Source organism: Nipponia nippon, unplaced genomic scaffold (assembly GCF_047370975.1).
Source record: "Nipponia nippon isolate SJK-2023a ecotype South Korea unplaced genomic scaffold, ASM4737097v1 scaffold_54, whole genome shotgun sequence".
Taxonomy (NCBI): Eukaryota; Metazoa; Chordata; class Aves; order Pelecaniformes; family Threskiornithidae; genus Nipponia; species Nipponia nippon.
The window spans coordinates 426651-453960 of NW_028262374.1; the positions used below are offsets into that span (position 1 = coordinate 426651).

A 27310-nucleotide genomic window follows, 5' to 3' on the forward strand; every position below is an offset into this window, starting at 1 on the left:
GCTCATCCAACTCAGACAGCCCTACCTGCAGGCACAGAGGAGTGCTTCCCATGTGGTATGGGATTTCCACCTGGAGAGAGGACAATCACATACCCTCATCCCTGGAAAGCCACCAAGGCAGTGTGGCCCTGGTCCCAAAGGGCACCTGGGCTGAACCAGCATCCTCACACCACATCTCTCAGTGCAGCCAGAAATGATTCCTAGTGTGCTGCTGACACCTCTCCCCTCCCTGAGGTCTCCCCACACTCTGCTGCCGAGCATTGTCCCTGGGTGGTGGGGTGGGTCTGTGGTGCAGGGCAGTGACCTGAGCCCAGGTCCAGCACAGCTGCCTGCTTCTCCTCCAAGAGGGGGCTCAGCAGAGGCAGCACACACAGCCCTCCTCACCTCACAGGCAAGCCCTGGGTGGGCAGGGCAGGCCCACAGGGCCTGGAGAGGACCAGTGCCCGAGCTCCAGCCCGCGCCTGCCTGAGGCTGGGGAGTCAGAGCAAAAGTAGCCCTGGAGATGCTGGGGATTGAACCCAGGACCTCCCACCTGCAAAGCAGGTGCTCTGCCACTGAGCTACATCCCCTTAACAGTAGGAGAGGCACTCTGCTCCTGTGATGTGCCTATGACAAGTTCTGTATTCCCCTGGGTGCCCACGAACCCTCTGCACTAAATGGCACTTGAATCATTCTGACACAGGGGGAGTTGAGGCCTGACCCTGGCACAGGGCTGCACTGCAGAGCGCTGCTCCTTCAAAGTCTCTGCAGGGCAATGGGGCAGAAGGAGGCTCTGGCTGCAGGTGCTGCTCCCACACTCTGGCCCACTCTGGGATGGGTCAACGGAGAGGAGAAAATCCCTTCCCCTGAGCCTCCTCTGCCACCCAGGGCAACAGCCGACTGTGCCACATCTGTCCCCAACTCTGCAGCAGCAGCAGTGCAACAGGGTGAGGGAAATGCCCTCCCTGGACTGATGTGCCCCCAGGCTCCGATGGCATCCCAGGGCATGCCATGGAGGGCACATGGAGGCAGAAATCTTATACCCCCTCCTCCAGGCACCGGCCATCCCCCTGCACCCCTCTGTTCCCCAGCAGCCCTGCAGGTGAGGTGAACAGCAGGCTTCCATCTCCATGGGGCTGGGGCTGGGGGTTGGGCTCAGGGACGTTCCCATTCCTTCAGCACTGAGGACTGTCCTGACAGCAAAGCCGTGCCCGGGGACAGCCCTGGCTGGGGTCCCTGTGGCAGGGTGGGTGAGTGTGTTCAGTTGTTAACCAAAAGGTTGATGGTTTGATCACACGCAGGGGTGGTGTCCTCAGGGTGGTACAGCTGGGGCAATTGTGTTGCCCAGTGCCATAGATTTTTGCCTGCTGAGCCCCTGCCTAGCAGAGAGGGTTTAGGGGAATCAAAACCAGAGCACAGTCACTGTGACCTTCTGGAGTGGTTGAGTGGAGTTAAGGGGATGGGCTGCTCATCTATTCTGCTTTGCACACACGGCCCCAAAGCCCATCCTCAGCAATGACTCTCCCGTTCTTGCTCAAGAAAGACCTGGAAGGACTGCTCTTTTGGAGCAGTGGTAATCCCGCAGGCACTACCCCTGCAGCCAAGCAGTTTCAAGCTCGCACTCAAAGCTGACAAGACAGTAACTGTGCTTGGACAGACAGTCTCTGCCAGGTGGCACGGGCACTGCTGATTGCCCACTCCAGAGTGGCAGAGGCTGGATCCCCTTCTCAGGACAGACTTCTTGTCAGGATGCCACAGCCATGGGGGTGCCTCACCTCGTTCTTACTGGCACTTCACTCAGCATCTGTTTTGGTGGATATTTCTTTCTTTATTGTGTCTACTCTTTCCACATACAGGAATGACAGAAAAACAAACATTTCGTAAAAGCTTGTCAGAAAGCCCTTGTTATAGACAGGAAGCCCGTCAAATCTGGAGGGAGCCAGGAACATTGCCATAAGCACCAAGAAGATCCAAGAAGCTCAAGGCCTCTTCTGAAGTGCATCAAATTCTTGCAACCATGATTTGAGCCTGGAAGTGGGAAGGGATTTATGTCTGTGGGTGGAGAAGGAATAAGTGTGTTGTGGGAGTATGTCAGGGCTGAAGGCCCTTGCACAAATCAGGGATGATGGAGACATTTCCATCTTGTGAGCATGCCTCAGCCTAGTTAATGGGGAAAGCCCGTTGCTGCAGGTGGATGTTCTCAGTCATGCCCCATGAGCATGCCCTCGCTCTCTTTTGCAAGAAAGAAGAAAACAGAAGGACTCCATTTGCAATATCTAAGTCAGCCAGTGGGAAACAAGTAAGTAATTACATTGGGAGAGGGGGGCTGGAGGGGGGTCAGATTAGGAGAAGGAAAGAAGTGGGAAGTAATGATTTCTGTGTTAAAAGTTTGGGAAGGTGAGACCCAGCTTGTGTGTACCTTTCTTCTGAAGAAGGATCTACTTTTTTTTTTTCTTTTTTTTTTTTTTTTTTTTTCCAGAGGAGTTGACCCTATCAGACTAGCTTTCACAGTTCTCCTCTGCTAGAGAGCCCAGAGAACAGGAGGGATGGGATTCATCTACTCAGATTTAGACATGTCCAGTGGAAGGGCTTGATTCACCTTCCCCCTTCTCACTGTCAATATGAAGATGTCCTGAGGAATCCCAGACACGCAGGACCCCCACCCCTCAGCTTGGCTGGGTAACGGAAGAGAAAACAACATGTTTAGAGTAAGTTTTCTGCCACTCCTGGGCAGGTGTGGCATTTCAACAGCTCCCACTTGCAGGATCACAATTGTGGTTACTTTAAAGCAAGAAGAAATCCAGGGAAGTTTTTTACACTCTTCAGGACCAGACCTGTATTTCCTTAAGACACAAATTCTCTTTTCCCACTTCTCGTTCCCCAAACAGTCCCAAGATTCTGCACTTCTAAAGATATACCTGGTACACAAAATATGCACTTCTGAGTTGTCCACACTTGACACAACCACAACCTGTTTATTCCTGGTGGGTCACAACAGGTAGGAGCTCTTGATGCAGGCCACAGTTTTTCTGAGGGCATTTCCAAGAGCCCCCTTGACTTGCCTGTTCTGCAGGCTGTAGACGAGTGGATTGGCCATGGGCGTGGTGTAGAAAAAGGATAGCACTGTACTGAGCTGCCTCATTGAGGCTATTCTGGGTATCATATAGACATCGATGAGGGTACCATAGAAAACAGTGACCACGCTGAGGTGAGAGGAGCAGGTGGAGAAGGCCTTCTGCCTCCTCGTGGTGGCTGGGATCCTCAGGATCGCAGCTATGATGCAGATATAGGATACCAAGGTGAACATAAATGGGAAGACCACATCCAGAAAGCAGATGATGAAAGTAACCAGTCTAAGCACCATGATGTCACTGCAGGCGAGCTCCAGCAATGGGGCAAAATCTCAGAAGAAGTGATCAATTGCATTGGGACCACAGAAGTGTAAGTTGGAAAGTAGCCCAGTGACTATGGTAGACATTAGTAATCCAGCTAGCCAAGACCCAGCCGCCAGCTGGAGACAGAGCTTCTGCTTCATGAGGCTGGCATAGAGCAGGGGGTGACATATGGCCAAGTACCGATCCTAGGACATGGTGGCCAGCAGATGACTCTCGGTACCTGCACAACAGGCAAAGAAAAAGAATTGTGTCATGCAGCCTTGAGCAGAAACAGTTCTGTCCCTGGTTAGGAAGCTGGCCAGCAGCCTGGGCAGGGTAGTGGAGGTAGAGCAGATTTCCACATTGGAGGAATTAAGCATCTGATCTGAGGTCCACGAAAGAAGGACAAGGAAACCTAAGAAAAGGGAAAGGAAGGTTGACAAAGGTAACAAGAGGAATTTCACCAAGCACGATATTGATTACCCTTGCCACACCTTCAACTGACCGGGTACCAACATGGATCCTCACAACCATACCAGAGCAAGAATATTTTTCCTGAAGGCCTATTCAGTCCTTTATGAGTTGAACGCCCTCCTTTTCACACTGCTGCTGGTGATTTCTCTGCTTGCTGTCATGGGGAATGCAATCACCATTGCCATCCTTTGGCTCCACCACTAGTGCCACACCTGCAGGCATCCCTTCCACAGAACCTTGTCCTTCTTGGATATTTGGTTCACTCTGGTCATTCCCCCTAACATGTTTGTCAGTCTCATGCTGGAGATTAAGATATCTCTGTGGCTGCTTACAAGTCCCTTCTTCTCCGTCAGCACAGCTGAGTTTAACCTATGTGTTGAGATGTGTTTCGATTGCTGCAGGGCCATTTGCAGCCCCTCACACGACTCTGTCCTTACCAACTCCTGGCTGTGCTCCATGCTCATCTTTAGCTGCTGGGGAACGGCATCTCTCTCCATGCTCAGCCCCACCATCCTGTATGCCATTAGATCCTCTGTGCCCACTGTAGAGACTGCTTCTTCTGCGGCATCATCCCTTTGCTGAGAGCCCCCCGCATGGGCACCAGCTACTATGAAACATGAGCGTTGCGCTCTTCTCCGCTGTGTTGCTGAGCTCCTTCACACTGACTGCTGTGGTTTATGCCTACATTATATGCAATGTCCTGAGGATAACCTCTGTGCAAAGCTGCACTAAGGCCTTCTTCACCTGGATATCCTTCACCTGCATACCCTATATTTCTTCACTCACTATGGCATATGCTGGCTGCATGCTTGACGATGCGGGGCCTGAAGAGAAGCTTCTTTGTTGTAAGCTGTCTGCCAATTTGCAGGTTCCCCTAAGAAAGTGCATTCAGGAGAAGAACAATTTTAGAGAATTGAGGTGTCACCCAAGAGAGTAAGAAGACACAACCCTTTGAGTGTTTGAACTGACCCAGAAAATGGACGCTGGGACTGTCCCCTCTCATTCACTGATTCACTGCACTCATACTGCTGTAGGTGACTGAACTTGAGCTTTTGCTCAAATACAGCCAGTGGTTTAATCTCAGAAAATTTCCCAAAGGAACCCAGCGCAGAGCTTCCCCTGTGCCAGACTAGAGGCCAAGAACAAGCCGGACATTTGGGATCTAAGGCTAGCCTGAACCCCAAGCTAAAATGTCAGTGCAAACATGGAGCACTGCCCTGTACTGATCTTCCCATTTTACTCCTTGTGGAAGTGCTACCCATTCTGCCCTGGGACAGAGCCTAAGGGGACAACACAGCCTGTGGAGAAGATCTGTTTCACTGCTTCAAACCCACCATCTCCTCCCCTCCCTCTCCTCCCCTTGCACTTGGAATCATCCTACTTTTGAAGTCATCTGCTCTGCTCCTTTCCTTGTCTAAAAACAAATGTAAAGATCAAGGGAAAAACATCAGTCTTTATTGCATATATTTTTCTTGTGCTTCCTTCTGTTAGATGTCTATTTTGATTAAAAAAACAAACAAACAACGTTAATAAATCAGTGATTTGAGACTTGAATAGTGAGTTTCATCTACTTGGCTGCAGGTGCCTGTGAGAACTGGTTTTCCCCAGGCTCCCTCTAGAGTCAATGGAAGCAAGAGAAAACACTAGAGGCTGGTTCCTCCCAACCTATAACTGGCATGCAAAAGAAAGGTTACAAATCTCTTCCAGACGCTCTTCTCTTGCTCTGCGTTTAGGTCAGGACATTTGATGGCAATAGCAATGAGCAACTCTTTGGAAACAACCGTGCTTCAGTGCAGACAGAGGTCAGATGAGATTGTGTGACAGACTGTGTGGAGTCATCATCCATTTCAGTCATTATTTAGAGCACGAAAGAAGACGAGTTATACTTGGTCCCTATTCCACTCCCACCCCCTTTCCTGAAGAAACAGAGAGCAAGAAGGTGTGGAAGGAAGCAGGGGATTACAAAAGATATGGTGGATATTACTTATTTTGAAAAGAAGAGGTTCTCAGGGATTCCTAGTGCAAAAGGGCAAGTGCCTCTGAAAAGCAGAAAGAATAGCTTTCAACATACACATTTGATTTGATTTGATTTGATTTCATTTCATTTCATTTGATGGTTTAGCATTTGTGCAATAGAAGAGATGAGTTTGGCACATAGGTGTGACAGATGTTTGCAAAAGGTCTGAGTGAATGTGGAATTTGCCAGGAATGGGGTGAAATAGCTTGCAGCCTCTTTAAAATCTTCTGTTCTGGAGAAAGAATCCTTTGTAAGAGTTTGAGAAAGGTAGAAAGATGACAACAAATTCTCTGAGGACTCTAACCAAAATGTAAACCAGAAAAATCAGGGGGTGAGAAAGGCTTGAAGGACTCTCTCTCTCTCTGTGCTCTCTAGGAGGAAGACTGCAAGAAAGGAAAGAAGCAGAGCAGGAAGGATTCCTTTCATCCAGACTGTGAAATAATCACACTTGGGTTTGGTCATGTTCCTGTCTCGGCAGGATGAACTGAAATTCAGCATGGGAGCAGAAAATGAAACTGCAGTTACTGAGTTCATCCTAGAGGGTTTCTCAGGGCTTGATCAAAGACTACAGCTATTTCTCTCTCTGCTCCTTCTGCTCATATACCTGACAACAGTGATGGGGAAGGCAACCATCATTTTCCTCCTGGGTGTAGATCACCGCCTGCAAACCCCCATGTACTTTTTCATCAGCAATCTGGCCTTCCTGGAAATCTGGTTCACATCCTCCACAAGCATCAAATTGTTTGTGATCCTGAGTTCTGGTAGGAGGACAATCTCACTAAGCAGCTGCTTTGCCCAGTCCTGTTTCTATTTTGCCCTGGGCTGTACAGAGTTGGTTTTACTTGCTGTCATGTCCTTTGACCACTACGTTGCCATCTGCCATCCTTTGCGTTATGCTGCCATCATGAAGCCTCAGCTCTGCATCCACCTGGTTGTTGCTGCTTGGGTCATAGGCATCACAGCCTTCAGTTACTGTCTGGTCCTCCTCTACAAGCTGACTTTCTGTGGCTCAAACAAGATCCACTCCCCCTTATTCAAATTGTCCTGCTCTGACCCCAGCCTGCTTTGGAAAACAGACTCTGTTTTATTATCGTTTATCATACTGGGTTCCTTATGTTTAACTCTGGCATTTTACATGGGCATCCTTTTCTGTATTCTACACCTGCCAGCAGCTGCTGGGAGGAAAAAAGCTTTTACTACATGTTCTTCCCACCTCACCACCTTGGCCATTGCATATGGGAGCTGCATTGCTCTCTATGTGCGTCCTTCCAGAGATGTTTCCTTGGAGACAAACAGAATTGTGGCTTTGCTGAACACTGTCCTGTACCCACTCTTAAATCCATTCATCTACAGTCTTAGAAACAAGACTGTGCTACTGGCCCTGAGTGAAGCCATTGCCCGTGCAACGACACAGCTTTTCCCCTAATCCTAATGCGTTTCTGGACAGCAATTCCAATGAGTTGCTATGTTAAATATGCTAAATATGCTAAATAATACCAGTGCATATGTATGCAACCGCCAAATACAGATGCCTCAGGAGATGCATGTTCTTCTTGGGTTGTGTTAGGTTAAGTGAGAAGAAGCTCATCTGCACACACAAAGAAGGCACTACCGATGGCAGGAGGAGTAACTCAGTCAACACCCTGCCCCAGCTGCTCCCAGAGCCATCACAGGAGAGCCACCAGCTCATCAAGAGCCCATCTCCACAAAGCGAGAAGAGCACAGAGGCACCGTGGCAGGTGGGAACCCAGGTGACAGGCTCCTGAGGAAGGGACATCTTGTCCCAGCTCCTTCCAGGGCTGCCCTGGGAGAGCCATCAGCCCTGTTGTCCAGGTGTGAAACCCACCAAGAGGAGTCACTGCGAGCAGCTCTCTGGATCACCATTTGGACTAAGGGAATTGTTGCCTAGGGGCATAGGACACATTATGGGATGCAGGGGAGGAGCATTTTTGGATTGCACAGCACTTGTTACGGGAAGTTTAGGGGAGGACCCTGACCAGTGCAGTCTGTCTCTCTTGTGCGTCACCATGTGAGCACAGGGGGTGAGTGCAGCAACTGGAGAAGGACCAGGGGGTCAGACAGCCCGTATGTCATTAGTGCCAGCAACTGAGAGACCAGAGTGACTGGACTTAAGAGTTTGGGGGGTGTGTGTGTGCGCGCATGTGTGTGTGTGACTGGGGTGGTCTGTGGCAGCATCTGGAATGGGGTTGCAGCCTCAGGGGCTCATATGTCCATGTGTGTGCACCTGGGGAGGCTGGTATCCAGGGCAGCTACTGAGGAGACAGAGCGTCTGAGCCCAGCTGCTGGAGGGATCCACCCTGTAAAAGGTATATATATGGCTTAGAACAGAACAGAAGAGAATAGAATCAAACAGAATAGAACAGAATAGTTCAGTTGGAAGGGACCTACAATGATCATCTTGTCCAAATACCTGGCCACTTCAGGTCTGACCAAAAGATAAATCATGTTATAAAGGGCATTGTCCAAATGCCTCTTAAACACTGACACGCATGGGGCATCGACCACCTCTCCAGGAAGCCTGTTCCAGTGTTTGACCACCTTCTTGGTAAAGAAATGCTTCCTAATGTCCAGTCTTAACCTCCCCTGGTGCAGCTTTGAACCATTTCCCCGCTTCCTGTCGCTGGATCCCAAGGAGAAGAGATCAACACCTCCCTCTCCACTTCCCCTCCTCAGGAATCTGTAGAGAGCAATGAGGTCAGCCCTCTGCCTCCTGTTCTCCAAACTAGACAAGCCCAGTGTCCTCAGCAGCTCCTCGGAGGACATTTCTTCCAGCCCTTTCACCAGCTTTGGCGCCCTCCTCTGGACGCATTCAAGTACCTTACACCCTTCTTCAGTTGTGGGGCCCAGAACTTCACACAGTACTCCAAGTGAGTCTGCACCAGTGCTAAATACAGCAGGATAATCCCCTGTCCTGGTTTCAGCTGGGATAGAATTAATTTTCTTCCTAGCAGCTGGTGCAGTGCTGTGGTTTGGATTTAGGATGAGAATAATGTCGATAACACACTGATGGTTTACTTGTTGCTAAGCAGTGTTTATACTAGTCAAGTGCTTTTCAGCTTCCCGTGCTCTGCCAGGTGCACCAGAATCCAGGAGGGAGCACAGCCAGGACAGCTGACCCAAACTGGCCAAAGGGCTATTCCATACCATATGACGTCATGCTCAGTATAGAAACTGGAGGGAGTTAGCCGGGGGGCAGCGATTGCTGCTCGGGGACAGTCTGGGCATCGGTCAGCAGGTGGTGATTGTGCATCACTTGTTTTGTGTATTATTATTATTATCATTGTTGTTGTTGTTGTTGTTGTTGTTGTTGTTGTTATTATTATTATTATTATTATTATTATTATTATTATTATTATTATTATTATTATTATTATTTCCCCTTCCTCTGCGGTCAAATTAAACTGTCTTTATCTCAACCAATCGGTTTTACTTTTTTTTTCTGATTCTCTCCCCCATCCCACTGTGGGAGGGAGGGAGGGCGAGTGAGCGAGCGGCTGTGTGGTGCTTAGTTGCCGACTGGGGTTAAACCACAACATCCCCTCTTTTGAGCCCCTCGTTATACTGCACCCCAGGGTGTGGTTTGCCCTCTTGGCTGCCAGGGCACACTGCTGACTCCTGTTGAGCCCCCTGCCAGCCAGCACCCCCAGATCCCTCTCTGCAGGGCTGCTCTCCAGCCACTCCTCTCCCAGTCTGTACTTGTGCCCAGCATTATTTCATCCGAGGTGCAGAATCCAGCATTTGTTCTTGCTAAACATGGTGAGAGTTGCCTCTTCTGGGTCATGGATACAGCTTTTCGATTGCACAGGGCTCAGGAGTGTTCCCTGTGCTGCCCCATGATGCCCCAGTATGTCCCACTAGCCTCCAGGTAGGGTATGACCCCTTCACCACTGCTCTCTCAGCCTGATCATCCAACTGGTGTTTCACCCATCTGTTTGTCTGCCCTTCCAGAATGTAATGTCCTAACTTGGCTACAAGAATAGTGAGGGAGAACACGTCACAAATCTTGCTGAAGTTGAGGTGACCAACATCCACTATTGTCCCCTCATGCACAAATGCAGTTACTTCATCATGAAGGCAGTCAGCCTGGTGAGGCATGCTTTACCCTTTGAAAGCCCATGCTGACTGCTTTTGGACACATTCTTCTCTTTAAAGGTCCCAGAAATACCACCCAAGAGATATTGATGGCTTACTCCTCACCAAAGTGAGCTTGTACAGCCTGTGGTTCCCTGGGTTGTCCTTTTGCCTTCTTTCAGAGATGGGTGCAACATTGCTTTGTCCTCACTCACAAGAGACCTCTACCAATCCCATGACCTTTCAAAAGGGATATTCCACAGAAATATCAGTCTTCCCCTGTAACTTCATTACCACTATTCTGCCTGTTAAATGCTGTATTTAATTTCTCTAATCGTTCATGTATTTTCACCTGTCCTGATACAATAAATAAGTCATCTTATTTACAGTTTCCTGATACAATAAAGTCATCTTACCGGTAGACTGTCTAGACAAAGGCCCTTTCCATTATCCTCCAGTTTTCTCCTGCCCTCACTCTTTGTTCATTCAGATACCTTTCAGCTGTGCTGCTGCTTTGGGTTTCAGGGAGTTAAAGCTTACCCGTCTTTCAGTAGGACAATTGCTTTTGTAGCAAACTCTTCTATTATGTTTATCTCTACCTTTCTGTAGCTATCTATGTAAAACATTTCTCATAAGATTATCCTTTGTAGAAAGGCAACCTCATTAGAGGTGGCTTGTAAGTAGCATATGCTTGAGAAGTGTATTGTATTGTTTATGAAACTTTATCATGCTTTACTTTTTGTTGCTTGCAAATAGGAAAAATCCTTCTGTGCCTGTGTGCAGCCAGTTGTCTAAGGAGATGAGGTGGGAGATGGTGCAATGGAGCTGTAACATTCAGCTCCCAGAGGTCAGGGAAGTCTGATGTCAGGAAACTGATGTAAATCCCAGGTGGCCAATGAGAGAAATGATGAGGTTGAGGAAGGGAGGAAGCAAGGGGCAAGGTTGTCACTACAGTGCCAGACCTCAAGGGACTGCTTTTCCTAGCTGTCCAGACTGCCTGAGGACACCCTCGGCATCAATACCAATTGGAGAATGCTGCTATCATCTCTGCTCTCAACTGAAATGAATAAAATATAACCTTTAAAAAAAGGATTTTTATTAGGTGCACTTGGAAATCTTCCTCCTTAGCTACACTATGAAATGACTCTACAATTAGCTGGACAAGTCTGGAAGAGTTGAAGAAAATCACAGGAAGAGAAATAGCTCGTTAGGGCTTTCTGTATTTTAATGAGCCCCATGCTGTAGTTGGCCCTGTGTGCGTGAACCTCAGATCCTGAGAGGAGACTGAACAAACCTCTCAAGAAGTCAAAGGCAGAAGCAAAACCTTGAAGCATTGATTGGCCCCCCTGAGGGCCATTACTGACAAAGCCTCCCCAAGGACTCATTAGAGCAGCTGACTGGAGGCTGTGACTGCAGGTAGCAAAGGCACTGTGCAGGGGGCTGTAATGCTGAGAAAACCCTTAACTGCTTCGATGAAGCAGCAAGGCCAAGTCCTAACCTGCAGGCCCTGGGAAGGAGATCCTGTCCCTCATGTCTGGCTCAGGGCTCTTCCTGGGGGCAGTGGGATGTGCGGATGAGCAATGCCAAGTGCAGAAAAACCGTGCAACACCTCCCGGCCTCCCCAAGCAGGGATGAGGAAGAAACAAAGTCCAGAGCCTCAAAATGAAATTTTGCGGCAGGCGTCAGTGGCAGAGGCTGCTGCCATAGCCAAGAGGACAAAGACCTCAGTCCTGTTGGGCTTAGGGGGAGGGTGTCTAGTTAGTGTCAGGGCATGGGCTCGCTTTGTGGATTAGGGTTTTGTGTAGGGCTGTTGTGAGGGTTAGGGTCAAGGCTAGCATTTTAGTGTTCGGGATAAAGGCTAGGAATTAGAGTGAGTAATAGGGTAAGAGTAAGCGTTTATGGCTTGGGGCTTTGGTTTAGAGGTAAGGTTTGAGGTTAGGGATTGAAGGAGTGGATTCCTATCAGGGGGAAGGTGCCATTTAGGGGTAGGATTAGGGCTTAAGCTTACTGGCTAGAAATAGAGTAGTTGCCGAACATGAATGTTTTCTTAGTATCACGGTGGCATCAAAATTACCCAAACATATCTTTCCTCTTCAAAATCTTTCATCTCTACTGGCCAAACCTCTCTTCCCTCCACCAAATCTTGTCCTAGCTGCCCCTGACCTCCACACATCTTTCATCTTGTTGGGGGGAGCATTTTGATGGCTTTCAAGACTTCAGAGTATCTCTCTCCCCACAGCTGCCTGGTCAGAAATGACCTCACAGCCAGCATCCAAGGGGACACAGTGTGCTGCTGTGCTGGAGAGGCCTCTTCACAGCCTACCCAGCAGCGCTGAAAGCAGGTGATGCCTTCCACCACCCCGAGGAACCCTGCCTGCCTACCAGCTCATGCTCCAGAAGGGCTCCCATATGTCCTGTGACACGTTTCCCACACGCATGCTTCAGCTACGCAGGGCAGTGGCCACCTCTTTGTGGATGAGTGAATCAAGCCCTGAATGTAAATTTTCAGGAAAAAGTTGAAACCTTTGCAGAAAAGAACTCAATGTAATAGTTGAGAAAGTCTTCATTTCCAGCATGGCTAGCTTTTTAGGAATTGTCATTATTTTTTTCATCAATTTTTATTAACAGCAGGAAGGGCATGTACTGGCAAGCTGATTACGCTCCCTTGCTGTGTGTGGGTAGTTTTATGCAGCCACTTACCAAAATAAATTTTCTTACCAATCATTCAAATGGAGAAACATTGCTCAGAAGAACCACTCTATTTCTGTTGGCACCCTTTATCTCTCTAATTCTGCATCTCTTTTCTCCTTCCTCTGCTTATTCTGTCATCAAAAAGCTCTCCAAACAGGAGATTGACTGAATCCTAGAATAACTCAGGTTAGAAGAGCCCTGAATGTTGTCTTGTCTGACTCTCCTGCTCAAGGCAGGGAGAACTAGATGAGGGAGCGGAAGGTGAGCTCCATCCCATTGTACAGGGAGATAATAAAGTTGTTCAACAGTGTTGGCCCAAGTGCTGGTCCAGAGAGGTGCCGATAATGACTGGCTGCAAGGACGACTCTGTGCCAGTGGTGACATCTGAGCCTGATCGTGCGGTCATCCTCCCGTCCACCTCATCGTCTACCTTTACGCCTTTACAAGGCATTTTACAGAGGTCTCACAATGAAGCCAGCCAGCCCCACTTGCACCTCTCTGCACCAGAAGCCTTCTCCACAACTCACACTTCCAGGAGAGTGCCCAGGACACAGCACACACCTGTCTGGGTTTTCTGGGCCTGTTCAGAAGAGAGCCAGAAGTCATTTCTCCCAGCAGGCCCACAACTCCAACTGGCTCTTTGTGCAGCCCACAGCTTCTCTGAGCACTTCTCTCAGTGTCCCACTCCCCTCCAAACTTTCTGATCCTCAGGCTGCAGATGAGGGGATTGAGCAGGGGCCTGAGGATGGTGTAGCAAAAGGGCTTTGTCCAGCTGTCACAGGAGGGCTTTTCTGGGCATCACACAGACAAGGATGAGGATGCTGTAGAAAACAGTTTCACGAGTGAGGTGAGAGCAGCAGGTGGAGAAGGCCTCCCACCTGTCCATGCTGGGTGGGAGAGCTGCCCCAGGGTGGCAGCTCTGGTGCACGCACAGGATGCCCCTGTGAAGAGGAAGGGGAGGCCTAGATCTAAAAAGCAGGTTATGAGAGCAAAGAGCATAAGTGTCATGGTGTCACTGCAGGAGAGCTGCAGTGAAATCACAGAAGTGGTGCACTGCACTGGGGCCACAGACCTATATCTGGGACAAGAATGAAGTGACTACTGCAGATGAGAGAAATCCCCCTAGCCAAGGTGTAGCTGCCTTCTCAAAACAGACCTTCCAGGTCATGAGTCTTGCAGAGAGAAGCAGGTGGCACACAGCCCGGTACTGATCGTAGGATGTGGCCACCAGCAGGAAACACTCAGTACATGCAAAAGGTGCAGCAAGTACTAGTAACACCGCTGTCAGCAGAGATGGTGTTGTGTCCAGTCTGGTCAGCAGTGTGGTCAGGTCAGGGACGTGGTGGTGGAGCTATAGCAAGTCTTCAAGTTGTCCACCACCAGCACAATGATGAGGGTGTTCCCAACACCAGTCACAGGGCAGGTCGTGAGAGAGAGGAGGATTTCTGTAATGCTTGGGGACATTCCCTATTTGCAGTATGGGTAACTCCGTTGATAAGCTTTGAGTGTCCCCTTCCCCTTTGTCCATTGAAGGTTTTATGTCCTGCCTGTCCCCTCTCTCCTGGTAAGACACCTAGGAGGAAGAACATTTCTTCTTCTATGCTAGTTGCTTAAAGAAATGGTGAAGGAAGTTCAGAGAGGTGAAACGTGAAGGTGTGTGTGCTGCTGAGTGTATTCGTACTCCCCAGATGTGCTTTGTGCCTTCTGAAAGGTGAGAAATGCCGCGGTCTAGACAGCAATGCTGCACATGCTAGCAGGAATACTTCTGACTGCACAGGTGAGATACTCCACAGGCGAGCTTCTTTCATACTGTGTAGCTGAAGGCACAGGCCAGAAAGGCCAGGGGGGGTAATGTAGAAGACCAGGAGCATTTGCAATGAACCTATCCGAGGCAGGTGAGATGAATCTCACTGGGACAGTGGGAGTTGTTCCTGGAGTAACACACAGAAAATTCAGGGGTCTGTCAGGTGTCCACATCTGAGCTGGCCTCGTGCACTCCTCATACACATGTGGGTGTTCAGAGACAGGAATCCTTCCTTTGCAGATGCAGAGGCAGTGAATTGCAACATCGGTAGTGCCTCCCTGGCCTCCTGTTGCCACTCCCAGAGGCTGGGAAGCACCTAAGCACTGCAGTGTATCAGCTTGCTTTGCACTCTTTCGAGATGGCCCAAGGCACGAGGAATGGACACAGGAACCTCGGGTCAAGGCAGCACATCCCAGTGCTGCATTCAGGTGGTTTCCCAGGGGACATTCCTCTCAATGTGAAGTGACGTCAAGACACTGTCTTTCCCACAGACCTTGACACAGCAACCCCAAGAATAACTGATGGCATTTGTGCTCGCTCAGCTTCATCTCACCACACCCTCCCCCATGTCTTTAGTCTCATCCCATGGAATCAAAGAACAGTTTGGGTTAGAAGGCACTTTTAAAGATCATCTAGTCCAAACAGCCTTCCATGGGCAGAGACATCTTCCACTAGATCAGATAGCTCAAAGCCTCATCCAGCCTGACTTTGCACACTTCCAGGCATGGGGCAGCCACAACTTCTTTAGGCAACCTCTATCAGTGTCATAGAATCATGGAATGATAGAATCATAGAATTGTTAAGGTTGGACAAGACCCTTAAGATCATCGAGTCCAACCATTAACCTAGCACTGCCAAGTCAACCACTAAACCATGTCCTCGAGCACCACGTCTACCTGTCTTTTAAATACCTCCAGGGATGGAGACTCAACCACTTCCCTGGGCAGCCTGTTCCAATGCCTGACAGCCCTTTCGGTGAAGAAGTTTTTCCTAATATCCAACCTAAACTTCCCCTGGCGCAGCTTGAGGTCATTTCCTCTTGTCCTATCACTTGTTACTTGGGAGAAGAAACTGACCCCCACCTCACTACAACCTCGTTGCAGGTAGTTGTAGAGAGCAATAAGGTCTCCCCTCAGCCTCCTCTTCTCCAGACTAAACAACCCCAGCTCCCTCAACCGCTCCTCATAACACTTGTTCTCTAGACCCTTCACCACCTTTGTTGTCCTTCTTTGGACACGCTCCAGCACCTCAATATCCTTCTAGTACCTCTATGTCCTTCTTGTAGTGAGGGGCCCAACACTGAGCACAGTACTTGAGGTGCGGCCTCACCAGTGCCCAGTATGGGGGCACTATCACCTCCCTGGTCCTGCTGGCCACACTATTCCTGATACAAGCCAGGATGCCATTGGCCCTCTTGGCCATCTGAGCACACTGCTGGCTCATCTTCAGGCGGCTGTCAACCAACACCCCCAGGTCCTTTTCTGCCAGGCAGCTCTCCAGCCATTCCTCCCCAAGCCTGTAGCATTGCATGGGGTTGTTGTGACCCAAGTGCAGGACCCGGCACTGAGCCTTGTTGAATCTCATACAGATAGCCCGAGCCAACGATCCAGGCTGTCCAGATCCCTTTGTAGTTCCTTCCTACCCTCCAGCAGATCAACACTCGTGCCCAACTTGGTGTCGGCTGTAAACTTACTGAGGGTGCACTCAATCCCCTCATCCAGATCATCGATGAAGATATTGAACAGGACCAGCCCCAACACTGAGCCCTGGGGTACACCACTTGTGACCAGCCGCCAACTGGATTTGACTCCACCACTCTCTGGGCTCGGCCGTCCAGCCAGTTTTTAACCCAGCACAGAGTGCACTTATCCAAGCCGTGAGCAGCCAGCTTCTCCAGGAGAATGCTGTGGGAGACAGTGTCAAAGACCTTACTAAAGTCCAAGTAGACAACGTCCACAGCCCTCCCCTCATCCACTAAGCGGGTCACCTTGTCTCACCACCCTCATCATAAAAAGATTTCTTCCCTATGTCCAGTCTAAACCTAACCTCCTTCAGTTTAAAACCATTGCCCCTTGGCCTGTCACTACAGGCCTTCATAAAAATTCTCTCTCCGTCTTTCCTATAAGCCCTTTTTATATATTGAAAGGCCACAAGCAGGTCTCCCCAGACCCTTCTCTTCTCCAGGCTGAACAACCCCAACTCTCTCAGCCTCTCTTCATAGGAGAGGTGTTTCAGCCCTCAGATTGTTTTCGTGGCTCTCCTCTGGACCCGCTCCAACAGGTCCATGTCTTTCTTGTCCTTGGGAATACAGAGCTGGACGCAGTGCTCCAGGTGGGGTCTCACAAGACTAGAGGGGGAGAATCACCTCCCCCAACCTGCTGGCCATGCTTTTATTTAGGCTGCCCAGCATACAGCTGGGTCTCTGGGCTGCTAGAGCACATTACCGGCCCATGTCCAACTTTTCACCCACCAATATCCCAAAGTCTTTCTCTGCAGGGCTGCTCTCAATCCATTCACCTTCCAGTCTTTACTGACAGCGGGGATTGCCCCGACCCAGGTGAACGGCCTTGCACTTGGCCTTGTTGAACTTCATGAGGTTTGCACGGGCCTCCTACTCAAGCCTGTCCAGGTCCCTCTGGATGGCATCTCTCCCCTCAAGTGAATCAACTGTCCCACGCAGCTTGGTATCCTCTGCAAACTGGCTTAGGGTGCACTCAATCCCACTCTCTATGTCATTGATGAAGATATTAAATAGTACTGGTCCCAGTATGGACCCAGGAGGGACACCCCCTGTTATTGGTTTCCACTTGGGCATTGAGCCATTGACTGTAACTATTTGCATGCGGTCATCTAGCCATTTCCTTATCCGTCTAACAGTCCATCCATCAAACCCATACCTCTCCAATGTAGCAGCAAGAATGTTGTGGGGGACCATATCAAATGACTTAGGTTAGCTCTGCCAAAGAAGTGCCCATTGCCTGTCACTGCGTGCAGTCACAGGACTGCCACACAAAAGGCCTGTGACCAAGCTGCAAGAGCAATCCTTCCTTACAGCAACGCAGGGGCTCAGAGAGAGAGTGTGGAATTTAAAAGAGAACAGCTCCAGAAAGACCAAGCGCTGGTGCTCCCTGGCAGTGCTGCTGTGCCAGGACTCTTTTCCCCTCCACCTCTGCACACAGGCACTGCCACTGCAGCACCAGAAGAAGTCTCAGAAAAAGGATCTCAGATAACGAAGTCGCTGCAGGGTCCTTTATTTTTTTAAATGCACAGAGAACATGGCTCTTATTTCAACAGTCTTTTCAACGCTCTCTGGGTAACACTAGAAAGGTAGATAAGGAATTAGAAATGGTATGAAGAATGACATTTCTTTCAGCACAACACTATCACATGTAAAACAGAGCAAAAAATCCTCCACCACCACCGCCAAAACCTCCAGAAGACAGGCTGAGCCTGTAATGAACTACACTATGGGCAATATGCATAAGAAAATGGAGAGTTTATTGCTTCAGAAAAAACATCCAGTCATCAGTTTCCACACTGCATCCTTGAGCTCCTTGTTCCTCACGCTGTAGATGAGGGGCTTCACTGCTGGAGGCACCAACGAGTACAGACCAGAAACCACTAGATTCAGGGATGAGGAGGAGACAGAGGGGGGCTTCAGGTAGGCAAACATGGCGGTGCTGATAAACAGGGAGACCACGGCCAGGTGAGGGAGGCACGTGGAAAAGGCCTTGTGCCGTCCCTGCTCAGAGGGGATCCTCAGCATGGCCCTCAAGATCTGCACACAGGACACCACAATGAAAACAAAACAGCCAAATGCTGAGAAGAGACTAACCACAATAAGCCCAACTTCCCTGAGGTAGGCGTCTGAGCAGGAGAGCTTGAGGATGTGGGGGATTTCACAGAAGAACTGGTCCACAGCATTGCCGTGGCAGAGGGGGAGTGAAAATGTATTGGCTGTGTGCAGGAGAGAATAGAGGAACCCACTGCCCCAGGCAGCTGCTGCCATGTGGACACAAGCTCTGCTGCCCAGGAGGGTCCCGTAGTGCAGGGGTTTGCAGATGGTAACGTAGCGGTCGTAGGACATGATGATGAGAATAGAAAACTCTGCTGACATCAAAAAGACAAACAGAATGACTTGGGCAGCACATCCCTGGTAGGAGATGTCCCTGGTGTTCCAGAGGGAATTGGCCATGGCTTTGGGGAGAATGATGGAGATGGAGCCCAGGTCGACGAGGGAGAGGTTGAGGAGAAGAAATACATCGGGGTGTGGAGGCGGTGGTCACAGACTACGGCAGTGATGATGAGGGTGTTGCCCAGGAGGGCAGCCAGGTAGATGCCCAGGAAGAGCCAGAAGTGCAAGAGCTGCAGCTCCTGCCTGTCCGTGAATGCCAGGAGGAGGAACTCGGTGAGGAAGCTGGCCTTGGACATTTGCTGCTTCTGGGCATGCGGCACTGTCAGAGAAGGAAAAGGTGGTGAGATGATAGGGGAGACTTCTGCAAGCAAAATCAAAGCCATTTCCCATAAACCCTCCCCTGCTGCACACGCCCACCCTTTTGCCTTTCTAGGAGACCTTCCTTCAGCTCTGTGGCTGGAACTCTGGTTGGTGCTGGTTCAGTGTGTGGTGAGGAGCACGGGCTGTGCCCGCTGATGGCTGAGGAGTCAGCCCTGCAGTGAGTTCATGGGAACGGTGGGGGCAGGAGCCAGTGTTCGTTTTTGACTTTATCAGATGAAACTGCTCCCAAAACAGAAGAGCTTGTCTGCATCTGCACTGCCAGGGCTAAGCAACGGGGATGGCAAAAGGCAGTTTGAGAGGTTATTTTTACATCTCCCTTCATTCTCTCCTGGGGAGTGTGTTTGGGTGTCAGAAACCCTCAGCATTTCTGCTGCACTGAGGGAGAACAGAGTGAGTCCTACAAGACAAGAGGATTGCCTATGGTTTAGTGAAGAGTGAGGGGTGCTGGTCTGTCCCTCCGTGTTGTTCCCAGCTGCGCAGTGCTTGCACCTTTCTGAGATGGAGGGTGATCACACTCCCACGTTTTCCTGAAAAGTCACCAGACAGTGCTGAGAACAAAGGCATCCACTGCAGACCACTAAATGTCTTCCCTTTTCTCAAGATCTTAGCACCCCATTTCTAGCCAAAGACACACATGGCTCATTGTGCCTCCTGGAAGGCATCTGACAGTTTGGAAGGACACCCCAAGGAGATGGCCAAGTGTGCTAATGATAGCATCTGATTAAGGGAAAATCAGCTCATTTCCTAGCCTCACAGACTGCATCGCCCAGAGCTTCACAGGTTAGAGGAAACCTGGACACCTCATTGCCTTAAACACATCTGAATGGGAGGAGCCACAAGATCCATGCCCGACTGCAGCTGAAACTATTATTCCCAGAGAGCCTGACATCAACACCAAGAGCAGCTGAGGGAGGCAATGGGAGAGGCAGAGGGACACTCAGGAAAGCCTTTCCCTTACCCAGCACTGCAGAGCCCCTCCCAGATGTTGACAACGCAGGGCAATCACCTTCAGGTCAGTGGGAAATACACTTCATTTCTCCTGCTGGCAGATGGACGAGGAGGTGACTAACACCCTAGATGCCATGGGCTGGCTGAGGGCTTTGCTAGGTGGGAGGGGAGACAAGAGGGGTGTTGCTCAGGGAAGGCATCTGTACTGCAGGGCATGGCTGGCAGGCGCCCATATCTCCTCTGCAGCAGGGTTTCCCGTAGCTTTTCCCTCCCTCCCTGCCCATGTCTCTACTGCCTGGAGCTGTCCCAGCTGGGATCGGTTTCTCTGGCCCCACATCACTTCCCTGTCAGTGCTCCCAGACCTTATCCCAGCCCCTGTGTGCCCAGCTCTGCCCTGCAGCCTCTGTGTGTGTGTGCAGGGGCCAACGAGCAGGTCACACAAACCCTGATGAAACTGGAAAGGTGATACCAGTTTTACCTCTAGGCTGGTGGGGGGTGAAGGTACTTGCTGAGCTTCCTAGTAAACCCCAGGATGATGGTTTAGGAGTCTCAGCCCCTTCTCTAACCTGCACAGCTGAGTTTCCAGTCCCACCAAGCCAAGCCAGAGAAAAGTGGAAGCATAGATTCAGGAAAGCACAGACTCAAGCAGGAAACCCTGACCGTACTCATGACAAGTCCCCTTGGAAATGACCTGGGCATGAGCTGGATCTGAGAGCAGTGTTGTCCCATGCAGCACCCTCTCAACAGCAGAAGAACCCTGCCTGGCCAGGGGTCACTCCTTCCATGCACAGCTTCTCCCCACAACACCGTGGGGAGCTCCCCAGGCATGCTGAGTGCTGACCCTGGCAGGCAGCAGAGTCCCTGCCCCAGATCACAGCCCCCTGGGGTGCAGGGACCCTGCTCTGATGGACAGACTTGGGCATCCCTGGCTGCACACCCAGGTTCACACCCTGTGTCTGTCCCTGGGAGAAGGCAGCGGCCATGCCCTGTCCCTCTGATGGTGCAGCAGGGAGGCCCTGCTCTGGAGCACATCGTCCTCCTCTCCACTAGAGAAACTGTGAGAGTCCTCCTGAAAGATCCCATAGGCTGTGGGATGTGCCAGCTTTTGGAGATCCCTCCAGGAACACAAGGTACATTGCCCTGCATCCAGAGACTTACCATGTAGAGGGCTTTGAAGATCTCTCCCCCAGTGAGGTCTCGGCCATCTTTCCACTCATGACTGCCTTTAACTTGTCTCTGCCTCACTCATGTCCCCTCCGTTCCTGCAGGCAGCGTCCTCAGCCCTGCTGCGCTTTGCAGAGCTGCTGCTCCCGGGCAGAGCTGTCTCTCTGCAGTGCTGCCCACTTCCCATGAGCTCCCTTTGTCCCACGAGCCCGGCCCAGCTCAGCAGCAGAGGACCAGCCCAAGGTGGCAATTTCTCTGCCCCCTCTGGGCTTCCTCCAGATGTCTCTGGGGCTCCAGGGGAACCTGCTGGGAAACAGGCTGAAGGAATCACTGATGTTCCCTCCCTCAGCTGGGGAGAGGCACTACTTTCCAGCAGTGTCATTTCTCCTCTTGGGAAAAGAGTTGGCCATGAGAATCATCTTTTGTTGTTCCATCATTAGACAGAAACCTGGAAGGTGACAGGCAGGGATCTAATTTCTGCAAGCTGGGGAATGTCTTCAGTTGGGTGAATTTAGGCATTTCATTCTGGGTTTGTGGTCCTAGGAACAGAAAGACATTCAGAATTCTTCTGTCCATGCCGTGTCTCTGCTCTGAAGCAAAGCCTTTGCACATACAGGGTCTTGGACACTGGGTAACAGGTTTCCTTAGGGCAAGTAGGAGCTTGCCTGCTGCCACAGCTGGGGTGCTTCAGCACAAATGTGCACCAGTGTCCTCAGCCAGGGGCACAGACAGGACGAGCTGGAGCCGATACTGTGGGAGACAGAGCTGTGACATGGTGGCAAAGCTCAGTACAGCTGGTCTTCAAGGACAGCATCCTCCAAGCTCAGCAACAGTCCAGATCACAACTCCGTTTAAACTTGAAAGGCAATTCAAGGGCATCATCTGCGTGTTTACTACTTCTGGAACTGTTAAAGAAGAAACAAAGATACTGTGTGGCCACTGCTGAGTTTTCTAAGAGCAGGTGTAGGTAAATATGAGAGTCTCTCTTATCCTCTTTGCCTCAGTCTTCCCCAGCAAGGTCTCTCAGGCCTCTGTGACTCAGGGCAGGGCTCTGGAGGAGATCAAGCAGTGGTGGATGTCGATCAAGTCAGGTGGCACTTGAGCAAATGCAATCCTTGCCAGTCCACGGGAAAGGAGAGGTGGCATCCCAGGGAGCTGAGAGGGCAAGCCAGTCTCACAGTGATGACACTCTCCATCATCTTTAGAAGGTCGTGGAGACTGGGGGCACTCCCTCATGACTGGCAGCCCCCAACCATTGCATGCACCTTTCAAAAATGCCCAAGGGATGAGCAGGGAAACTCAAGGCTGTGTGTGAGTGTGTCCGAGTGTGTCCATTCAGACCCCATTTCTGGGTGTCTGAAAAAGAAGGTGGCTGGTTTTCCCCAGGGTAGCTTGTGTCTTGCCATCCTCTTTGCTTTCCAGAATGAAAGGGCAGGATTGCTGGACAGCGGGAGAAGAGTGGCTGTCTTTTAACCTGCAAGTCAGTGAAGAGTTCAGCATCATCCCTCACAATAATCTTGTGCCCACGTTAGAAAAGAACCAGAGGGCTGGTCAGGCTCAGAGGGATGTGGTCAATGTGTGGTACTCTGCCTGGAGGCATCTAGCTAGAAGGGTCCTGCAAGGGTCTGTCCCGCCACCTCCCCTGTTTCACGTGTTTTTAATGACCTGGAGGAGATGAGAGAGTTCTTTTTCATAGCGTTTGTAGATGAAACCATCTTGAGGAGAGCTGACATGACACTGGAGGGCAAGGCTGCCATCCCAAAGGACATTGGCAGGCCAGAGGGATGGGCAAAAAGGAGAATCATAGAATCACAGAATCATAGAATTACAGAATCACAGAATCATTTAGCTTGGAAAAGGCCTTTAAGATCAATGAGTCCAACTGTTAAGCTAACACTGCCATGTCCACCACTAAACCATGTCCCTAAGTGCCATGCCTACATGCCCTTCCCTGGGCAGCCTGTTCCAATGCTTGACAACCCTTTTGGTGAAGAAGATTTTCCTAATATCTCATCTAAACCTCCCCTGGCACAGCTTGAGGCCATTTCCTCTCGTCCTATCACTTGTTACTTGGGAAAAGAGACCGACCCCCACCTCACTGCAACCTCCGTTTAGTTCGTTGTAGAGAGCGACAAGGTCTCCCCTCAGCCTCCTTTTCTGTAGACTTAACAAAACCAGTTCCCTCAGCCACTCCTCATAAGACTTGTTCTCTAGACCCTTCACCAGCTTTGTTACTCTTCTTTGGACACGGTCCAGCACCTCAATGTCCTTCTTGTAGCGAGGGGCCCAAAACTGAACACAGGATTCAAGGCAGCTGCAAGCTCTAATGGAGCCGTTCGTAGAGACAGGCCAACATCTGGGGAAATCCTCTTAGAGGCTGCTGGGCATTTTCTTTGGCCAACTGAAATGACAGCTGATGCCCCAAAGAGGGCATCTGAACCTGTGGGGTGCAGTCGACACGGTGGTGGGAAGGGATGCCATCCAGAGGGACCTTGGCAGGCTGGAGAGTTGGGCCCATGCGAACGTCATGAAGTTCAACAAGGCCAAGTGCAAGGTCCTGTACATGGGTCGGGGCAATCCCAAGCACAAATACAGGCTGTGCAGAGAATGGATTGAGAGCAGCCCTGAGGAGAAGGGCTTGCGGGTGTTGGTTAATCAGAAACTCAACATGACCTGGCAATGTGCGCTTGCCGCCCAGAAGGCCAACCGTATCCTGGGCTGCATCAAAAGAAGCATGACCAGCAGGTCGAGGGAGGTGATTCTGCCCCTCTACTTCACTCTCATGAGACCCCACCCGGAGTGCGGCGTTCAGGTCTGGAGCTCCCAATAGAAGACGGACATGGACCTGTTGGAGTGAGTCCAGAGGAGGGCCATGAAGGTGATCAGAGGGCTGGAGCAGCTCTCCTATGAAGACAGGCTGAGAGAGTTGGGGTTGTCCAGCTTGGAGAAGAGAAGGCCGCACGGAGACTTTCCAGTACCTGAAGGGGGCCTGTAAGAAAGCTGGAGAGGGACTTTTTATAAGGGTATGTAGTGATAGGACAAGGGGTAATGGCTTTAAACTGAAAGAGGGTAGGTTTAGATTAGATACAAGGAAGAAATTCTTTTGTATGAGGGTGCTGAGGCACTGGAAGAGGTTGCCCAGGGAAGTTGTGGATGCCCCCTCCCTGGAAGTGTTTAAGGCCAGCTTGGATGGGGCTTTGAGCAACCTGGCCTAGTGGAAGGGGTCCCTGCCCATGGCAGGGGGGTTGGAACCAGATCATCTTTAAGTGATTTCCAACTCAAACCATTCTTGTATTCTATGATGGTTCTATTTACCAACAGGAAAGCAATTCCCACTCAGGGTGGGTGTGTGACAGACACCCCAGAAGGCATTGCAAGCAGTGCGATTTCGTGCCTGTGTGCCATCAGTCAGAGGCATCAGTCATCAGATGCCATCAGAGAGGCAAGGTCCCTTCTCTTCCCAAGGGCTACAGGCATTGCCGGAACACAAAGCACATCACACTGGGGTCTTTACTCACTCCCTTGATGATACAGCCAAGGAACAGACGAACCATTTTCACCGTGTGCCTGGAGACATCTTGTCTTCAAGGAAAGTATCCCCCAAGCACAGCAATGGGTCCTAACAAAACTCACCTGAAACTGAAAAGGGCATGCAAGGGCACCCAGATGAGCTGTTTCTACTTCAGGAAGAGCTACAGAAGAATCAGAAATACTGTGGGACCACTGCTAAATGTTAGAGTAGGTGTAGGTAGACTGAGAAACTCTACGCACTCTTTGCCTCAGTTGCTACCAGCAAGGTCTCCCAGATCTTTGTGCTCTGAGGCAGAACTCTGGAGGAGAACAACCAGCAGTGGATGAGGACCAAGGCAGGGGTTACTTGAGCAAACTACACCCTTACCAGTCTATGGGACCGGAGGGGCTGCACCCAAGGGTGCTGAGAGAGTATTTTTCGCCAGGAGGCACTGGTCCATTCTAATTCCAGTAAGAAAGGCACTCGGACGCTGTGAGGGATCTTTTAAAATGTTGCTCATTAGCACTAACCCTGTAAGGAGAGAATCATGCAGATCATCTTAGGTGCCTTTAGATGGTGGGACCCCCAAGTGGCGTAGCACTGAACAAGCCTCTGACCCCCACACAGCATGCCATGCAGACCCCAGCCATAGAAGACAGTCTCCTGGTTTGGTCATTCACTGTACAGCCCATCTTTGTCCTGTGTCCCATCATCATCCTTGGCCCCTCTGCGCCCCCCTCCACCAGTCATTTCTCTCAGTGGCCACCTGGGACTTGCATCAGGGTTTCTCAACTCTAAGCTCTTTCCACTAAAGACTGTAGCTCAATGCTTCAGCTCATTTGCACACATTCTCACCCGCTTTCTTTGGAGAACTAGTTGCACACACTCACAGAAGAATGTTTCTTACCTCCCAATTTAAAAAAAAAAAAAAAAAAAGAAAAAAAAAAAGAAAAGAGAAAAGAAAAAGAAAAGAAAAAGAAAGGAATATCTCAGTAAAAAATAGTAGATGCTGTCCAAGTTTCATCCACTGAAGTCCACTTCCCACTATCAATAACCTTAGGGGAACACTTTCAGTGAGATACATGGGAAAACAGGTAGAAACACAAGTGAGGAGATGGCTCAAGAGGCCATCAGGCAGCCTGCTGAAAGACAAGGCAAGCTTCAAACTGCCTGAAGCTCACGGCAGCACCTGGGGAGCTGAGAGGTGTGGGAATGGGTAGAGAGCAATGGGAGGAGGAAAGCTGGATGGACACTGGGAAATGCGTACGCCCAGGCAGCCTGCTGAAAAGATGCCTTTAGAAGTGGTCAGTTCAAGCAGGGCGTGTGGAAAGATGTGAAAGAGTGCTGAGAGTCAATACACAATGCACTGGGCAGAGCAGGGTCAGGGGTGTAACAGGGGAGATGAGTATTTCTTCTCCTGAGTGTAGTACACAGGCTGGAAATGTCCATGTTGGCATCATGGGAAAGTATTGTCTATGGGTGAAAACTGTTCAAGGCATTTCAGCTGAAGGAAAATGTGCTCATGTTTTCTTTAAATGTTGATGATCATTCCGTCATCTTTTCAGGCAGTGGTGCTCAGAGGGTGCTCTGCAATAGAAATATCGGCACCAAAGGAGCTCCACCTCGAGCCTTGCACAAGCCCATGGACCTCAAGGACAGATGTGCCTCAGCGAGGTCTTCCTCTCAACAAAATGTGCTTTCCCAACTGGTAGGTAGGGGTCCATGAATTGTTTAATGGAGAGACATGGTCATTTCTGGAAGGGGAAATGGAAAGCCCTGCTGAGAAACCTCGCTGCTGCGTGGTTCAGGTCCAGAGAATCAGCCACCACGGAAGCTGTCCGAACTCAGTTCCTTGCCCACAGAGCATGCGGTAGCTTTCACCCAGACCCAGCCTTCCTTTTGGCTCTTTCCAGCAAGCTCTTGATTCAGAACTTTGGCTTTCCTCACTGCTCTCCAATACTGTTTAATTTTCTTCATTGACAGCACCAGCCAGCCTTCCAGAAGCCTCATTTAGGTAGTCTTACTCATCCTGTGTCGTGTGGATCTATGACATCCATAACAGCATGTAGGTGCCTCAGTCTCCTTATGTTGATTTGAAGGTTTGAACTCCTTAGTTAATAATCCTCATGAGCAAAATTCACCTCTTCTCCACACATATCTGTAGGACAGCTGTTTATGTTGGATGATGCCTTTCTAGACTCACTGTCCCTTAAGAGAAGCACACAGTATCTGAACACTTTCAAGAAATCCTGCTTGGTAGCAACATTAACCTGGATTAAACCTTTGATAGTAGGACAAAATTCAGCTCTGTGTGTGGACTGCAAAAGCAGTGAGGAACCCTCTCCTTTCTTCCTTTCTCCCCATCACTTGCTCAGGACTTGGGAGGAGAAGAAATGAATAAAGGTGACATTCCTGGCTGCCAATGTTTGAATTCTGCTCCCATGAGTGCCTGATGTCGAGACCCTCAGCTTCAGCTGAATCTCTTCTCTTTGGGAACACTGCAAGGCAGTGGCTCCGATGTCATGCTATGTGTGCAGATGCCCGACACTCTGACAAGATAACACCGCGAGCAATTGCAGGACACTACAGGTAAGGTAAGGGGTGACCTGTTTCATGGATTTGCTGCCCAAGGTAGAAAGTGGCACAGCAACCATCTCAGAAACACCACAGGAGGATGTAAAAGGAGACAAGCATGGCCAATGTGGAAAGGATTAACAAGTGTGGTGGGTTGACCTCAGCC

The 27310-nt window shown here is 50.2% G+C and overlaps 2 protein-coding genes, 1 non-coding gene and 1 pseudogene across 3 annotated transcripts; 1 reads left to right on the top strand and 3 right to left on the bottom strand.

Moving 5' to 3' along the window:
- Window positions 1–497: 497 nt before the first annotated feature.
- On the bottom strand, window positions 498–569 carry TRNAA-UGC (transfer RNA alanine (anticodon UGC)). The gene has a single exon. It is a non-coding gene; the product is annotated as a tRNA-Ala (tRNA).
- A 2399-nt stretch (window positions 570–2968) lies between these two features.
- Window positions 2969–4339, bottom strand: LOC148051805 (olfactory receptor 6B2-like; annotated as a pseudogene).
- A 1965-nt stretch (window positions 4340–6304) lies between these two features.
- LOC148051806 (olfactory receptor 6E1-like) lies at window positions 6305–7270 on the top strand. The gene has a single exon (XM_087735286.1). The coding sequence runs from the start codon at window positions 6305–6307 to the stop codon at window positions 7268–7270; it is 966 nt and encodes a 321-aa protein (XP_087591412.1).
- Window positions 7271–17936: 10666 nt separating this feature from the next.
- LOC148051807 (olfactory receptor 14C36-like) lies at window positions 17937–18518 on the bottom strand. The gene has a single exon (XM_087735267.1). The coding sequence runs from the start codon at window positions 18516–18518 to the stop codon at window positions 17937–17939; it is 582 nt and encodes a 193-aa protein (XP_087591393.1).
- Between the last annotated feature and the right edge of the window lie 8792 nt (window positions 18519–27310).